The 18,627-nt window shown below is 38.1% G+C and overlaps 1 protein-coding gene across 7 annotated transcripts in view; it reads right to left on the reverse strand.

The window, feature by feature from the left end:
• Positions 1–18,627, reverse strand: part of CTNND2 (catenin delta 2) — a 530,492-nt gene that overhangs the window by 12,264 nt on the left and 499,601 nt on the right. For all 7 annotated transcript variants that reach the window (XM_030485322.1, XM_030485314.1, XM_030485286.1 and 4 more), the window contains 2 exons: positions 6,663–6,789; positions 1,844–1,975 (listed from right to left, as the gene is read on the reverse strand). In XM_030485322.1, coding sequence (XP_030341182.1) covers positions 1,844–1,975; positions 6,663–6,789 — 259 coding nt within the window. The remainder of the gene's footprint in view (positions 1–1,843; positions 1,976–6,662; positions 6,790–18,627) is intronic.

The raw sequence follows: 18,627 nt of genomic DNA on the forward strand, positions 1-18,627 counted from the left end.
GAGATTTGGTGATCTGAAAGAAAGAGAAAGTGATTTGTTAACTCCATATTAATTTGTACAATGGTCATATGTGATTGTGAAATATTACTGCCCTTTTCAATTTGATTTTGGTTTTGATTTTTCTCACTGAGCTCAGTAGCTGGGAAAATAGTCAATAACTGAGCATGATGCTGAGTGTTTCAAGTTTCCTTACTAAAAGCCCACCCAAAAGATCAATAAGAACAGACAAATACAAGCAGATATTAAAGGAAAACACGATGCAAAAATCAAAGTGGAGCAAAGATTGCAGGGAAAATACAAACCTCACACTCCCAAAAAGTATATTGAAAGATAAAGGAAACAAAGAAAACAGGAATGGGAGAAGAAAAGCACTACAGTAAAAGACAAAATGAAAAGGGTTGGGGAAAAAGAAAACCCCACTTTTTTTTTTTTTATGTGTGGCAAAAGACAAGACTATCTGCAGGTAAACACAGATTTTCCATATGGGAACACTTCTCTTTGGGTGAACCTTCTGATACAATCTTGTAGTCTGAATTTGCAGATACAGCTAGAACAAAATACTAATGTTTCTGCCTTTTCAGCCTTCTGCTCTTACTCCTGAGATTCCCTCTTCATGGGTCCTTGACAAAGTGCTGAAAAAAACACAGTCCTGTCCTTCACAATTGCACACGTAAGGACCACTGAAGTGCTTTAGAGAAACACCTTGTGCAATGACTATGAAACACTGAAAGTATTACAGATACATAAAATGCAGTACCTTGACTGAATCTGCTGCAATCTCATGTAGTACTCTGCAGATGTCGTTCAGGAGACTCCTAATTTCAGTGGCTTCTAAATGCTCTTGTTATTCCTCATCTTCATGTTTTCACTTTCACGCTAACTAATGTTCCGTATTGCATTTTCACACAAAGGCTGGCCTTTAGGTTTTGATTACACAGTAGTGAATAACGCAGTAGATGCAGCATGACTATCATCATATCCTGAATACGGTCTTGAAAACTAGTACCGATGGCTTGATTCTGAGTCAGTATGTTCCTGGTGTCCCCTGTGAGCTGAGGAATCCAGGGATCCCCCATTCTGGCATCCTCTGAGCAAGACCTCTATGGAGGGCATGGGGGATGACAACAAGCATTCAGAATGTGCAGAGTGACTCCTCACTGTGATAGCATTTGGAGGAAGAGGACACCACGATGCTCAGTATTATATAAATGTAACACCATGTTCAGCAAAGGTTATATATGCTTGTGCAATGGTGACGGAGACCAACATGTATTTGCAAGAGAATTAATTAAGAGGTGCAGTACTGGGCAAAGCACTCAAAATTTTGTAATTACTGAAATGCTGACAGGTTAATGAGCTCACCAGGGGGGAGAGGCCTTCAGTGAAACCTGCAATAGATGCCATAACACACAGAGAGAAAATTGTTGCATTTAAATCAGCCCAGCTGGGAAAGTAACACACACAGACTTCACAAACACCACCCAATTTCCTAGGGATGACCGATGTGCAAAATAAGCTAACTGGCCCTGGAAAGCCATTCCCTGTCAAAGACAGATGTTAGGGCACATGCTCAACCATTGTCATGCTTGCAGAAACAACATTAGTTAATTGAAAGTGATCTACCAACTTCCTTCTGAAATGAAAATAAATGTAAAATTACAAAGAAATGTAAATCTGGTTCTATAGCCTTTCTTCTCTGAAGAAACATGGTCTTCACAAATCATTTTCACATACCATTCTATTCATTAAGATCAAACACTTCTTCAGCAAACCCAGCCAAGCCTATAAAATCAGTGGTCTATCACAGCTGATTTTTACCTATGCAATGCAAGCATAAACTCACCTGTCATGGTGTCTTTCCTAGAAGTGTGTTCCCCCTTATTTCCATGGTAAGTGGCGTTTGTTCCAGTTGATTCATAGTCTGTTTTTCTTTCTTTTAGGCTGATCATTTCCCGAGGTGAGGCTGGGGCACTTGCTAGATCACAAAAATTGATTTGTTTTTTCTTGCCATATATGACTGAACATATGAATGTTTAACTCTAGAGTAAATATTTCAGTAAAGTTTATATTTGTTTGCATACTAACATTAAGCTGTTTGAAGAAACACTACCCCATTATGGAGGAAAAGAAAAGGTGCTGCTATTTCCACTACAGGACAAACATATCCATGCAACAATCAATCAACTCCAAACATAATTTTCTCTCTGAATATTTTACTTTTTTCACTTATACTCAACAACTAAGATGATCGTTACAAAAAAAGTACAATAAATAAAAGCTTGCTTTCCAAGTTCTTTAACTTGTCAAAACTTTCTGGTATAGGCACTTCCTTTTTTTTTTTTCTCAAAAAGGATTAGTTTATTTCTGTTGAAAAGCCCATTAACTATCGACTGTGTAGAAAAAAAAGTTATAAAATGATTTCTTCCTTTCTCTGTTGAAAATAAGCAAACCAATTAAAGGATTCTAATGGAGATGGGAAGAAAAGAAACATGTTTTTCTTAGAAAACATACAGCAAAGAATGCCTAACACTTAAAGGTAACTTAATTATGTGTCTTTAAAATTCTATGAACAACTGCCTTTAGGACAACAAGTGTTACTTTAAGCTATTGCTAAAATGAAATCCTTCACCTATACTTGTGGTATGGCTAAGAGGAGGAAAGTACACGGTGACTAGGAGGAGGACTGGTATGTACCTGATTTCTGTGTACTTGAGAATGTGAAGGTGATCACTGGCACTGATTATGAAGACTTAGAGCCTGTGATGCTTAGGAAAAAATAATGGCTTTCACATAAACTGACTTCACTATATGTAGGTGTTGGTAGATACAATTCACCTCCCTGTTGTGGAGAGCAGGGGAAGGAGTACAGGGCAAGTGGCAGAGCACCCAGAGCCTTGTGAACGTGCAGTGTACAAAAATAACTAAAGGGCTGGTGCTTACTTCCACACCCTCTCCTACCTCCACTCAGGTATTTGGTATATCAAAAAAACCTCAAAAGCAGTAACAATGTCCTTGCTTAAAAAAAAGGAAAAGTAGATACAAAAAATATAAGACAAGCTCATTTGGGATGCCTTGAATCATGAATTGTATCTTTCAGCATCTCTAACTATGTTACATTTTTTAGTTAAGGAGTACGGAAGCACAAGCGATGCTGAATTCTGCCTTAGATTGGTTCTGTTGGGCCCTGGCCTCTGAATTTGTAAAGCAAATGCAGGACAAATGGGTTTTTTTATGAGGCCATTTCGAATTTGGGATTGCTTTTAAATTGCTTGTCCCATAGTGATGTAATTCTAAAGTTGATAAATCCAGCAGGTATAAAGAAATGTGACATTAAATTACCAAATCAGCCAACGACAACTTAAGTCTAATAAGGAACAAACCAGAATGCAAACCTTGAAGAAGTTGCTTACAGGGGGATGCATTTTGTCTTCGCATGCTCTGGTAATGCTTTTTAAGCACTCTGGTGTTTTGAACACAATTGACCAATAAAGACAAAAACATCTCTCTCTGTTCCTCTGTGGGAACTATCTCTCTCCTCCATGTGAGAACAACGGCTTTCTGGCAAACTGTTAAAGTCCAGAAATGTCCTCTTTCAGAAGCTTTTACTGGAAGCAGATATAAAAATCACTGGTTGACATTAGACCGAAAAGTGGTATCAAGGTTTTCTATTCTTAGAGGACACAGAGAAGAAGACAGAACTCTCAAGTCCTAGCGATGAATGGGACATTGCGAGTTCATTTACTTCAACTCTTTACCCCAAGGTAGGATCCAGTATACCAAAATAATTCTTGACAGATTTTAATCTAAAACTAAAGATCGCTAATGACAGAGATCACGTAACTGCTCCGAGCAGTCTGTTCCAGTGCTTTGTTTCCCTGCTGTTAGGAAATGTTCCCTGATGTCTAGCGTGACTCCTTGCTGTTCATTATTTCCAGTTGCCTGCTATGAAAGTAGAGAAAGTTCACGCTGCCCCTCTTCACAGCTGGCTTGAATAGAATCATAGAATCATAGAATAGTTAGGGTTGGAAAGGACCTTAAAATCATCTAGTTCCAACCCCCTGCCATGGGCAGGGACACCTCGCACTAAACCATGTGGCCCAAGGCTCTGTCCAACCTGGCCTTGAATACCGGCAGGGATGCAGCATTCACAACCTCCCTGGGCAACCCATTCCAGCGCTTCACCACCCTCACTGTAAAGAACTTCTTCCTTATATCTAAACTTCCCCTGTTTAAGTTTGAACCTATTACCCCTTGTCCTACCACTACAGTCCCTAAGGAAGAGTCCCTCCCCAGCATCCTTATAGGCCCTCTTCAGATACTGGAAGGCTGCTATGAGGTCTCCACGCAGCCTTCTCTTCTCCAGGCTGAACAGCCCCAACTCTCTCAGCCCGTCTTCATATGGGAGGTGCTCCAGCGCCCTTATCATCCTCGTGGCCCTCCTCTGGACTCGCTCCAACAGCTCCAGGTCTTTTTTATGTTGAGGACACCAGAACTGTACACAGTACTCCAAGTGAGGTCTCACGAGAGCAGAGTAGAGGGGCAGGATCACCTCGATACTTGGTGTGTACTTGGTGTGTCCTTGGTGAATACTTGGTGTGTACCTCTTCCCACTGCCCCCATCTTGTGCCTCTCTTATTTGAGTTAAACAATTGCAGTACATTCAGTGTTTTTCATATCCTGATTTCTCCATCTCCTGATTCAGTGTGCAACTGACAAAAATCCTAAATAATTTCAAAAGAACTTTTGTCTAGCCAGCTATTCTCCTTGTAATTTATTTGTGATGGATTGATCTTTTTTCCCCTTTGGACAGGATCTCCAGTTTTTCAGTATCACTCTGAATTCCAATAATGACCTTTGAGGTACATGAGTTTCTCCCAGTTTGTGGCACCTGCAAAGGTAATAGGCATCTTTTGTACATTATCTGGGTTATTAATGAAGCCACCGAAGAGTACTGGGCCTCAGGTAAACCTCCAAGTAAAGCATTCCTCTATTTTGGCAATAAACAATACCCATACTATGTGAATGGTTTTTAGTCAGTTTTGTATTTACCACACATAACACTTTCTGGACTGTCTGCTAGGTTGCCCTAGCTTGCCTATAAAATTCTTGTCTGAAAGAGTCTTACAGATTACAGTAGATTTCATTTACTGACTATTCTTTCCATAAAGTGCTTTAACTATGTTGTTGTAGGAATTCAGGTGCATTTTGTAAGAACAAATCGTATTGAACCAATGTTTGGATTTTATATGGATACTACTAGGCAGACAGTAACTTAGGCTACGTAGAAATAGACACTCCTAGAGTGAAGCAGTATCTTGTGTTCCTACCTATCTTTGAGATGCTCAGATTGTGATTATTTGTTCCAGCAATTTTCTAGAATTACAGACCAGCTGACTGGTATGTAATTACATGGGTTCCTCTTACTTCAGAAACCAGCACTATGTTAGTCCTTTTGCAGTCTTATGATCCTGATGATGGCAGTAAGATTTCATCCAAAATTTCTCTAAGTATGTTCTCTAAGCAATAAAGTAACATAAGTGAAGCGACAGTTCTGGAAAGAGACAGAACTAAGATCTTAGGGCCAGACATTTCAAGTGTCTTGTACTTACAGTTAAAATGAGATTTTGGAGAAGGAAAAAAGGAACAAGAGCCTTTTATGGACTTGTGTAATGACAGATTTTGAGAAATGAATAGCAGCTTTCACTGTACTTCTGGCTACATTTTCAAATTTTCCCAGAGGTTGGTCTGCAGGGCTAAAATGTAGCTTATGTATATGTAGTGTATAGTAGGTAATTAAATAAAAAAAAGGAGATTTCTTAAAAAGAAAACTATGATCATGGCAATAATCAGTCTGGCCAATTTTAATCCTAAATTCTTTGTATATATCGATTGACAGAATTTGACTGAACAAGTAGTGAAAAGTACATTGAAAGGCTGACTGTCCTACTCTGTTTATTTTAGAAGATTTTATTTGGGAATGGTTTTATCTAATTAAGGTACGCTCTACCTTAGAATAAGCTGACGGGAAAATGCCCAGATTTATGAACAGAAAAATTAATTAACATTGCAGCGTAAGTTGAGATACTTACATTAATTCATTGTATGGATCATACAGAACTAATGATAACTGGTGTAAATATGCCATCAACATTACATGAAGACCTGTAGTCAATTTTTTGTAAAACTTATCCATACCTGTATATGAACACTTATACATGCATACACATATAATCAGAATAAAAGCTGACAAAAAATAATGCGGATCCTTCAACAACTTCTAAGTGTGCAGAGGTCATCATTAACAACATAGCAGTTTTCATGACTAGAAAAGTAAGTAACAAAATTTCCTCCTGTCCGTTTCCTTCACGGACACCACTGCTCTGAGATGCAGTCAGGTAACCCAAATCAGGAAAACACTGCATGAAAATTCATAACAAGAAGTTATGGAATATTCTCCCTGCTGTAAAACTTTACACGGTGTTAATAAAAAAAAAATAAAAATCCTGTTTTGAATAGATAATTCAGGTAAGAGTAAAGAATGTATTTTGTGCCTTTCCACCATTGTTAACAACAAATCGGGATGCCACTGACATTGCTTAAAGAAGGAAAATGACAGTGATGGATTACCTCTGTCTACTTGAGTCTTGAAAGCCTGCTCTTACCTGAGCGGTTGTTAGGAGACATGCGCACAGGAGAGATGGAGGGCGTGCGTGATGAAGAGTACGGTCTTTGCCGATCCCTTTCTATTGTTGAAGATGAGGCTACAAAGTGATACTGCGACCACCCATCCTGCAACATCAAACGTTATGACAGCAGTCAGTGAAAATGCCATACATGCCCCATTTTAAGTACAGAGTCATTTCCTCTAGTATTTTCACTACATAAACATAAGTAGGCTACTATCTCTTTCCCGCCACTGGGTGCCATATATTCTTAGTGGTGCAGGATATGACATGCTGACTGTACTGACATACCAGAAGAAAAATCAAAATGCAGAAAGTTCTATAAATTAACACATTCCTGAAACACTCAAATTATGAAAACACTGAGCAATGTTTTAGGCTATTTGTTTAATAGCCCTGTCTCTTTTCACGCCTCTATTTTCACATTCCGAATGCCATTCTGGCTATGAAAATATTCTAAATCAGAAGACTGTTTGTTTTCATGGTAAAAATCAGCTTTTGCTTTAAATAATTCTATCTTATAAGGAAGTTTTGGAGTAAGTAGATGGGGAAGCTCCAGGATTATCAAAATTAATCTATTTGGGTATCTGTAGTTTAGTTATACTAACTGCACATTTATTCACATGTGAGGGAAAAAGAATCAGTGCACTCTCCTTGTTGCGTTTTCCCCCAAGATGTACAGAAAGAAATTCTGTTCTTTCTATTTAAAGCTGTGGTAATGGCAGTGTATTAAAAAAAAACTGCAACCAAACAAATACAAACACTAGAAACAGCTAGTTCAGAAATAAAAAAGGAGATATTAACTCATTCATGTTTTATTTCTGTACCATAGTATAACGTGATAATCTAAAATAATGTAATTTAAATTTTTAAAAGGATATTGAGAATAGTTTGAAAGTATCATAAGAGAATAAATTGACTTTTGCTACTGCTCTTAGAATCATAGAATCACAGAATGGTTTGGGCTGGAAGGGATCTTAAAAATCATCTAGTTCCAAACCCCGCAATGGGCAGGGACACCTTCCACTAGACGAGGTTGCTCAATGCCCCATCCAACCTCATCTTGAACAGTGTTTCAAATGTCTTCAAGTATTGATAGATTTTAACTGTCTTCATAACTGCTTAATGTTAAATCTAAATTAGTAACACAGAGTTTTCCTAGTCTCACACTGAAGGCATAAGCCTTTTAAAAACGCTTTCTGTTGGGCTCAGTGAAAATCGAGTCAAGTGCCTGGATAGCACTAAACAAAATTTTTGCAATGAAACGCTATATAAAAGCAAAACCAGTAAGATAATACCAAACCCCAATTTTCCTCTTGCTTACAGAAAAATATTTCTCTGTTGGGGTAGTAAAGAATATTCCCACCCTGCACCTCAGGCTACTCCAGACATCCAGTCCTGAACTGCACTCCCTCCCATCCTCTGCCTTTGCCCAAGGCATCTGTCTGTCTTTATTCTCTCTACAGAAACCACGGGCACCTGGCTCTCAGAAATGCAATAGAAAATGGCTTGAATATCCCCCTTCCACTAAACTTTCAGGAAAGAGAACTCAGCAAGAGTGTGACACAGCAGGAAGAAGATACTCATAACTGATGTAGAGGGAAATGTTGCAAGTAAATTAGGATAGAGAGAGGTGACACCTAACTACAGATTCTGAACGTCTGTACTCCTCTCATAGCCATTTGTATAAACATGCATGTATCTCAGTTGTAATTTCAGAAGGAAAGAAAAAAAAAAAGTCTGGGCTGTGGCTTTCACAGTAGTCATGACTTTCCTTAGAGTTGATAGTGAGTGTTTGTCCACAGAGATCACTAATGTTTACGGCACTTCAGTGAACTGCACCTCATATTTCATGACAGTCATACAAAAAAACATAAGGAAGAAAAACAGTTAATTAATAAAAAATAGTAAGATGAAAAAAGAAATAGTTAATCTTTAATATGACTTGCTTAAACCAAAATTTTCTATATCCGATTTTTATGTGCAACACTACTTTTACACAAGCTGCATTCTCCAACCTAGATCAATAAGAAACACCAACAAAAACATATGTAAAGCCCTACATTCTTAAATCAAATTGGAAATTTTTAGAAACTTTTCAATATATATATAATGTATATATATAAAATACATACTTTTTAAATAAGAACTAATAGTTGAAGAACTATTAGTTATAGAACTAATAGCTATAAAGCCCCATGCCTTTATCCTGCTGAAGAAAAACGGTTCCCTTCTTTCTCCTCTAGGGTCAGACATTCTTACCAGAAAGGTGACTCTCTATAATTCACTCTGTTACAGTTTTCTGATCATTTATTTTTTCTTAACAAGACTGCTGAAGAGTAAGATAATAAGAAGGCAAACTCCAGATCAGATAAAAAGAGAAGGAATAGACTATTTCTTACTGTCTGCCTTTACTGTCTGCCTGCAAAAGGAGGAGACATCAGTCACGCTTACACAGTGCAAGTCATGAATGCTTCCAGCTTTGTGAATCTGGATACATGCATGGCCAGGTACACTCTCCTTTTGCACTCTTGCTTCCCTCAAAAAAATCCCCGGCATGTGGGTCAGAAAAAAGTGAACCAAATCTTCCCCTAAATGTTTCTTCCTGTGTCTATTCTAACTGTATTGTTTACATTAATACCTGGACCCTGTCTCTGATGGGAAGTGGATGAAATCCACTGTTATCTGCACAGTCCCACAGCTCCACAGGAAGAGTGCATGGCACCAGTTTTGTTCTGAAGAGTATCAACAGGTACTTTGTCAATGTTGCTTCCTCTGAAACAGCATTGCAAGGTGCCTCAACAGTGAGGGAGCAAAATCCAGCTGTAGCTGGGACACAGGCAATAGCATTCTTCTGTGCGGCAGATGTTTTTTCTTCTCCTCCTCCCTGCAAGTTTTCATTTTTCTCTCTGCTGAGAGTAGTGCCTATAAGGAGGTCTTCAAATAAAATCAGCTACAACCCTTTCAAGTTGCAAGCCTGATCAGCTCAATAAAACAAGTCAGGCAAACAACAAACTCTAACCCAAGTATTGTGGTTACTGGCACTGCTTTTGTCTAAACAAGGCATACTGCTGTCACTGCACGACAACCTTCGTGGTGTTTTTCAACAGCATTATGGGCAGCTCTCAGAACTCACAGTATTTCAAAATCCTAACACTTTTAAGTCTTCTATCTTAAGCTCCCTTATGCCTCAAGGAAAAAGCTTTTTTCTGTGGAAAGGTAAACAGTTTGTAAGAAATTTATTAAAACTATCCCCATCAACAATTCCAAAAGCTATTAGCGTTAAATATTGAAACTAATTTTTAAGAGCCTAAAGGGAGTATTTTCAATTTAATGCCGAGATAAATACCACCTGACGTGATGGCTGCTTTCATTAGTTTGTTTCAGCTCTAGTGCCTGTAATGAAATTTAATTAAATTGATTTGGGTACTTAAAGGTACAGTATATAGCAGTGTCCTGCAGAGAAGGTGGCTAACTCAAAAGCAAAGTGTGTGAGACTGTATTTCAGAAACCAATTTACCAGCCATAAACGTGACCTAGGAGAGGAAGAGTTAAGACAAAAAAGATCTGACAAATTGGAAAGAAATTCAATGCAGTTCTGTTACAAAATGGATGCATTTGTTAACTTGCAACAATTAATTAATAGCTGGCAACTGCACACTACTGGAGGGCACAGAACAATGAGAGTACAGAAATACTAGTATATGTCCTTATTGTCTCTTCCAAGATATCTTCTACTGGGTATTTCTCTGTATTGTCACTATAATGGATAAATATACTAATCTCTCAATTATAATCCATAAGGCCCAAACGTTAAAGCTTGATTGGTAGCGACATGTTTCCAATCATACATTCTTGGGAAAGCTGCAGGGATTAGGTGTGGGGCGGTTGCTGGATACCCACTGAAGAAAACAAAAGTGATACTGTATTCTCACTGATCACCTTTTAGCAGGCTTAAGCAGTGAACAGGTATTTTGTCTCCCTGCTCAACTTTAAATAATTTTGAAAATTAGTAATTTTCTTCAGGCCCATGGGAATTAATTATTTTGTAAGAGTGACTAAATTTACTGTGCCAAACACCTACTCCATAGGTATGTTATGAAAATATAATTTAGGTTTTCCACATTCTGCTGTTTGTATTTAAAATGTAGGGAAAAAGAGAAAGCAGTTCTCTATTGTATTTGTAAGAATTTCAAATTTTCAGAACTCTCTAGTAGCAGAGTCCTTGACTTGACGAGATGATTTGTGGAGGTGGATAGTATCAGATACACGATCTTCTCACTTGTACAGTAACACCGTGAGGGCTGAATGAAATTAAGCCCTTATGGGAACTGACACCATGCTCAGACCACAGGGAACCAGAGCTCCTGCCTGAAGAATTCATAGATGAGAGGAAAGAGAGGGGACCAGGTACAATGAGGTGGCCAAGGAATGGGTGGCAGAATTGGGGATGGAGCATGAACATCGCCAGCCTTGGTGTGGTGCCTAGCCTGGATGACCTCATGGCATCCAGTCTGAAAGAAACTCCACACCAGCTCATGTGCAAATAGCCAATCAACAAAAATAAAAACAAGCCCTACCCACTGACTGATTATGCTGATCGGCTGCTAAGAAGACACTGACTTGAAAGCACTGAGTGGTTTAGGAAAACTGTACAGTGGCTGCATGCACATCAGTATCTTCTAATGCTGAAAAGCATAGTCTGCTCTGACTTCCAGACACTGATATCCTAACATTGTCAAGAAGAGAAAGAGCAACTTCCTGAAAGCAGAGAAATACTACTAGGGAAAAGAAACAAAAACGATGCAACAAATCCAATAATGAAACTGCTAAAACCTCAGAAACTACAGAGAATGTTGTGTCCTGCCTCCCCCAGATTTACAAACTCTCCAGCATGCTACTTCTTGTTTCAGGTCTGATCCTTTTGTGACTTGATTTAATAGACATTTTTCCAGATGACTTGAAGCACACAGGACCAGACTTGTTCTGTCATGCTATTTCCTTACCTGTAAGCCAGCATTTTACTGTTTACAGGATATTAGTTGTGATAACCATTGCTCCTGTAATGGTAATAAGCTGTAGAAATGTGATAGGCAACCACTTGCAAGAATCTAACTAGATCCACCATGGTGTTAGAAGTTGGTGACACAGCAACAAAGCAAAGTGCCTGTAAGTACATAACGTAGGATCTACTTGCTTTGAAACTCAGCCAAACATTGCTCTGAGTTGCTGGTGTTGCTTCTTTTGCAAGCTGACGCACTGCTGTCGGGTTAAATGAAACATCCAGACTGGCGTGCACCAGTGTGACACTGTCTAGAGTAAAAGATAAATCTGATGTGAATTAAGTCAAGGCTCATCAGACTTACACAGGTCTGGGCAATTCTTCACTGGGAATTTGCTGTCGCAACGCTAATAAGACATAACAGAAATTAGAACTGGATCAAATTATCTACATACATTGACAGATGAAAGTTACGTGCATGACTTGACTGCAGTGAGAAATCTAAAATGGTAACAAGGTTGGAGTGATTCACATATGTATCTCATGGACGCGCTTTAAATGTTCACCAACCTTTCAACTGTTCACCAGAGTTATCAAGCTGGGATTGTACAATTTTCTTTTAATACAAGAGGAAGAATATATTCCAAGTGCTTCTCAACAGAGATACCGAGCCTGACTTCTCTCCCTCTGCCAGCCCCATGGCAGCAGAGGCTAACTAGCCCCCACCAATACACCTGAATGTTGAGTGTGCTAGCAGGACTGCTCCCTGAGTGCCATCAAAGTAGCTGACAAGGAAATGTCAGCTGCTAAAGGAGATAGAGAGATGGCGGTTCTCTAAAAAAGCCCCTGCCTTTCTACTTGAAGTGTTCTGATTTTGGAAGAGTGATTTCAACTAAATGCTTACAACGACAACTCTAGAAACACTCTTGAAAACTGAATCAAACAGTTTTAGATAAACTATCTAATTTAAAAAATAAAGGTATTTTTTAATTTTTCCTTTGAATTTACAGCGTCAAATCCTATTATCAGTAAATGATTCCTGGAAGGATTGTCCTTTCTGGATTTGCTTGCATTGTTCCCAGGAAAACTCAAAACCAGCAGAGTAGCTGGGCATTCATCTGCTTTATGATGCATTTTGAATAAATTACTTCACTGATGGCTTTTTACTCCTACCAGCTAAGCTACAAACACATATTAAGTAGTATATTGATATTTTTACACCTAGGATTTTATCTTTTCCTTCCAAAGTGGTAACTCTAGATACATTTTTGAAGAAGGGAGCATGGATTGAGCCTGGAAGATCCTGGTGTTCTCCCAGCTTACATGTTAGCAGTTGCTGTTTGGGTTAAATCCTTCGAATGAATTCTGTATTAAGTCTGCAAGTGGAAATCTGCAGTAATTTTAGTGGCTTCAAAAGACAAAGAGCTGCTGACTCCAATTGTCCCAATTCCCACCCTCTCCCAAAGAGTCATGTGCCAGTCCCTCAAAAACAGATACAAAGTGAAGAATATGGATCAATGGATCACTGAAGCTCATCTTAATTTGAGGATTTTCGTGTTTATGTTTATAGTCTTATTTCCAGTTTATGAAAGCTGGAAAATTACTTAGAGAAATTATTCAAGTTTAGGGGATTTAAATATATTATAATAATTAGGATAAAAGTGCAGAAGTTGCTCACAGTATGTCCACTCAGCCTAACTGGCTAAAGGAAAATGCAGTTTGCTTTCCATGCCTTCTGATGATGATGCTGCCTGTTAGTTACTGGTTGCAGGTTATGTTTGGAGTATGACACCTGCTGCTGTGTGAGCCTGGAAGGAGGGCCACTCATTCCTCCCTTGCGCAGACATAACTTAGGGGAGAGGATGGAGACCCTGCGGAGAGCACCACAGAAGCAGTGCCATCATCTGAGCCAAGGCAAACAGCAGAGGTGGCCGGGCTGGGCAGGGGAGGACCAAGTCAGCTGGGTGGCAGAGCTGCCACTGGAGCAGCTGCCTCTCCCAAGGGCTCTCAGCCCCCTACCTCAGTGCCTGATGCTGGGGGGGGGGGGTGTGCCTCACTGCTCCCCAGCCAGCGTGGCTGTGTGATACACACATGCCCTGCTTCAGTCTCCTTTTTTATGATGTGCAGTGGGCTTGACCTCAGCACTTCTCTCCTTTTTACTCAATTTCAATGCACAAATGCCTTTTACTTTTAAGTGACTGTTCCTGCATCCCAAGCACAGCAGAAGTTCGATTGCTTTAAGAAGCTAAAAGATAAATACATATTTAGGGCAGCATTAGGCTTAAAGAAGGGCTCCTAGACAGACAGATATTAACCACAGCAAAACTGTCCGGCACTGGATGAAGATTATTAAGTTTTCTGTAGGCTTTTTAAAGTGACATTTTCAGAATCAGTGGTTAAACTCATTCTTTTTGAAACGAGACACGTACCTCCCAGCCTCCATCTCAGCTTCTCTGAAAGCAAAGCTATTATACTCCTATTGTCAGCATTCCACCCCAAAATCATTTAGAATATTTTCTCTCCCTGTTTTTCTCCTGTCACCACAGAGCCTGAGGTACTATATTCTTCTGAGAGTAACACCCAATTTTTCCCTTTCAAAATAACCAGATAGCCTCGACTGGTTTTCTCTTTTTCAAATGCCTTTTTTTTGTGTGCAGTGTTATCATCTTCTAATCACGTATCTTCTACCGTAATTTCACATCTCACCCCTTGATTTTAGCTATGAAGAGACACACAATAAGGGAGAGATATGTTAATTACTTGCCAATCTGTCCAAGTGAGAAACAGCTAGGTAGCTATCCCTGGTTGTTTTACATAGTGCAATTGTGGGATGTATCAGGGAATCACTGAGGCATTGCTTTACCTATCCGTAATTAATTATTGATTTCCTGTTGTGCAAGTTGCAAAGATGACAAGACCTAATCTGATGAATAAAATAGCTATAAGAAAAGGGAATCGTATGTGAGGCAAAGCATGAAGGACAAGACTTCAGATGTGGCAGAGTTCATTATTCATTTTGTTGAGGTTATATGCAGCTAAATAATAAACCTTTCAAAACACTGCAATAAAATGAACTAAATTCATTTTTCAAAGCATCACTTTGCCTCTTAAACAGAAATAAAATTTTTTAAATATATTTTAGAGGAAATGAAGGTAGTATTTGGCCCTTCAGCTAGAATTTCTGTTTTTCTATTTTCCCCTGCATAAGATATGTAAGCTGTAATTTAAATTGTTAGAATCACAAATAACTATTTTTGCTTGAATCTTGTATGCACAAAACCCCCTGCATCCAAGAAAAAGTGTTTACAATAATTTTCGACTTACATTGTCATTTTCATTCCAGTAATGCCATTTCATCTATCTTAACATGTTTATGCCCTAGAAATGCAAACTCTGCCTCTTGACCTCAAAATCTCAGGGGCAGCACAAATACTACTTTATGCTCAGGGTCAATTTCTTAAGCCTCCTGTCCTTACAAAGGCTAGAAACTAGTCAACATCTCTTACTTTTCACGCCTTAGAACCATAAAAGCAATCAAATGCAACTCTTCTATTGTACCTGTGTGCATAAAACATAAAAAAAGATCACTATCAGAATAAAATATGCACTATTGTCTCTTCTGGTGAAAAACATGGTAGGATTGATGATACTGACTGTGATCAAGAGCCCTCAGGACTTACTGCTTCCTGAAGAGTGGCACTGTGGCTGAAAACCAGGGATCATTTTACTCAAATATGTAGCTGCCTGACAAAAAAGGAATCTGTGCCCTTTTGGAAAAATCACTAGATAAACATGCTGTTCTCAGGTTTAGGTCAAAAGCTCTTGCATGAATACACTTAAACTAAAGAATTAGAGATCTGACTGATTACTGCTAAGCTGTAAGAGTTTTAAGGAACTGCTGCTTTGAACATGTAGTTTCATTATTAACATTTAGACATTAATAACAAGAAACGTATATTTTATTTTTTTCTAATTGAGATACCTTTAAGAGTTTTTGATTTGGTAAGTAAGAGCTTTAGTACCGTTAACTCAAACAGGAACACACTACTGGACCAAAGCCTAGAACTCTCTAGGGGAACCACAATTTTCTGTAAAAGCACTTTGTTACATTAAAAGTAATGAAAACAATTTAGAAACTGCCAGTGAAACTTTTCATTTCTACTTCCTTCAGGAAGAAGAAGCTATAGCTCTTTTATCAAGACAAACTGTATCAGCTAGTGAATGAAGTAAAAAACCTCAGAACAAAGCACACATACTACAAAAGAGACTCCTTTCAAAATACAGAGTTTCTTTCTTCCAAGACCGAAACAGCAGACGTTTTCAGGCCACTTTTGAATTCTGTTAGCAGTTTTAGCACAAAAAGAGGGAAGAAACAAGACGGACAACCATAACACCCCCCCAGCAATTTTTTCCCCACCCATTATTAGATCATGTAGAACATGGAAGAATGTTCTACATGACCTAAAGTAGGATATTGATGGACCAGCTTAAGATTTCATCGAACTTTGACTGAATTTACATGTACTGGCCACATTAAACTAACACTTTTAACCTCCTTATAGGACCCAGAAGAAAGAGGATGATGATGGCATAAGTACAGGAACAGATGCCCAGTGTTACGTATCAGACCATCACAGCTAGACTATTTACCTCTGAAAAGAAAATATGCTTTGACTGCCATAGTAATAAATTCAATTTGATTTCCATCCCCTCTGTGCTGCTTGTATATGCTATTACTACTAGTAAAAGTTCTACTGATCTTATTCGTTTACAAAACTATAAGCAGCCATCCAACATACCCGTTGAGGTTTGCTGGGAGAAACTGAGTTTCTCCACCTATACTCTTTACTCACACATGCTTTTATCTGTGTCTAAACCTAGATATGCAAACATCAAGCATACAAGTTAATTAAAAATCATATTTTGTTTTGAATGTAAGAAATCATGTTCCTTGAATGAATTTTGGAGAAAAAGATTGACACAAATCAAAAATGGGTTCTCTTAACATGTATCTTTAAAGGACTTTAAAGTCTTCCGAAAAACTTTTGGATTCCTTTCGGTATTGTACATCTGAATCCAGCTAAATTTTGTTTGCCATTAATTAATGGCATGTATAGTTTAAAAATATTTAATACAGTATTTAAGTGGACTAAAAATGTCCTAAAAGACATGCAGTTAATCTTCTTACTTATCATCTACTTTGTATTCAAGTATTAAAATCCAATCTTCTTCTGAGGAACCATATTTTTGAGAAGAAAAATTCTGTAGATGTGACCTTCCACTTACGCAGAACCCTTCAGATTCTGTTTGCCTACTCATACCTCTACCCTAAGGATATTTCAGAAACTTCAGTTACGCAATTCCCTTCAGAAGGCTCCAAGTCAAAGAAGATGCTGACTCCTGGCCTGCATTTTAGATTTTCTTTTCTTCAGAGAAGTTCAAAAGATGGAATACTTTGGAGACAGACTTTACACAACTAGGACATTAAATGTCTCTCTTCTAAATCTGTATTTAGTAACCTTAAAAATAGACTTGGGTTTTCAAGTGAACAATACGTAGCCATTCCCACATAAGTCAGCTAGAATTTACCACGAGATACGATCAATGCTAAGATATCTTAGGATCACATGTATGTATGGCTCATCCTAGAGAACTGTTTGGACAAACTTTCATTCTTTTCTTATTTGTTTAGCACCTCTTGAGTCTAGCTGTAGCAGGATTTGGATGAGAATGGTGTGAGCTTCCATGCACTTGTTACTGATGATTTAGAAGAGTAACTGCTACGTTTGGTTGCTGAATTACCACTTGCTGAGTGTTAAAGTACTATCATGCCTTTAATGCCCTCATGGGAAAAGCAACAGTCAAGCACAGCTGCAGATAATTTTCTGAGCTCATAGCTCAAGCCATTAAGGCTTATTCCTTTACGTATTCCCAAGCTCTCTTTGTTCAGACATCATGCAAAAAGGCATTATCTTCTATGTTCATGCTGTGTTGTTTTACATATACTCTCCATTTGTGTATATATATGAGCACAAATACGTATTTACCAGCAAAAGTGCAGGTCTGTCTTTCCACAACCATGCAAGTATTTGCAAGGAGTGGAAAAAAAAACCAAACCCCAAAACAAAAAGCAAGCCATTACTTCGGCTTTAATTGTGCTCAATCATCATATCTGGTGTTTTTTTGATACCATTCAGTAAGAAAGCCCACACCAAAACAGTGTAAGGATGGGCAAGGTCTGGTTTCGGCTACACAGGACTGTTTTCATGAAACTACTACCATCAGTATTGAGTCTTCAGTTCAGCACAGACTGTATTTTAGATTACTGCTAATATTTTAAGTACCATAGTAAACACAGAAAAAAAGTTAGAAAGAAACATGTAAGTAAGGAAATAACTGACACACAACTAAAGGAATGGTAGGTGATATTGCATAGTATATAAACCTTTGCTGAGAGTATCACAAACAATTTAACTACGTAAAAAGCAAAATGTTCAAAATAAATGAAGTCTATTATACAGTAAACGATGGAATTCAGAAGCATAAAACATTTGAAAACATCTCCCTCTAAGACCTGATGCAGAAACACAAATTTAGATAAGTCCAATATGTGTTGTCACTGTCATACAGGTAAGAACATCAATATTTTAATTCCAGACGATCTTCTATCCTCTTTAGGTCAAGTAAAATATAAAAACCATTTTATAAAAAATTAAAAATTATATAAAAAATATAAAACCCAACATAATGGCAATCCCTTCTCTTTATAGTATTGTCTGATACTGTTAAACTCAAAGGGGGTTAGAAGGAACTAGGGAAAATATTACTTCATATGATGGATAAGCTAGGAAAAACAGAAAATGACCTACTTGACTGCACAACTGAAATGATAATTATATGCATTAAAATAAAATCAAAATAACATTTTGACTTAGCATTTTT

The sequence above is a fragment of the Strigops habroptila genome, chromosome 1, assembly GCF_004027225.2.
Source record: "Strigops habroptila isolate Jane chromosome 1, bStrHab1.2.pri, whole genome shotgun sequence".
In the NCBI taxonomy this organism is placed as follows: Eukaryota; Metazoa; Chordata; class Aves; order Psittaciformes; family Psittacidae; genus Strigops; species Strigops habroptila.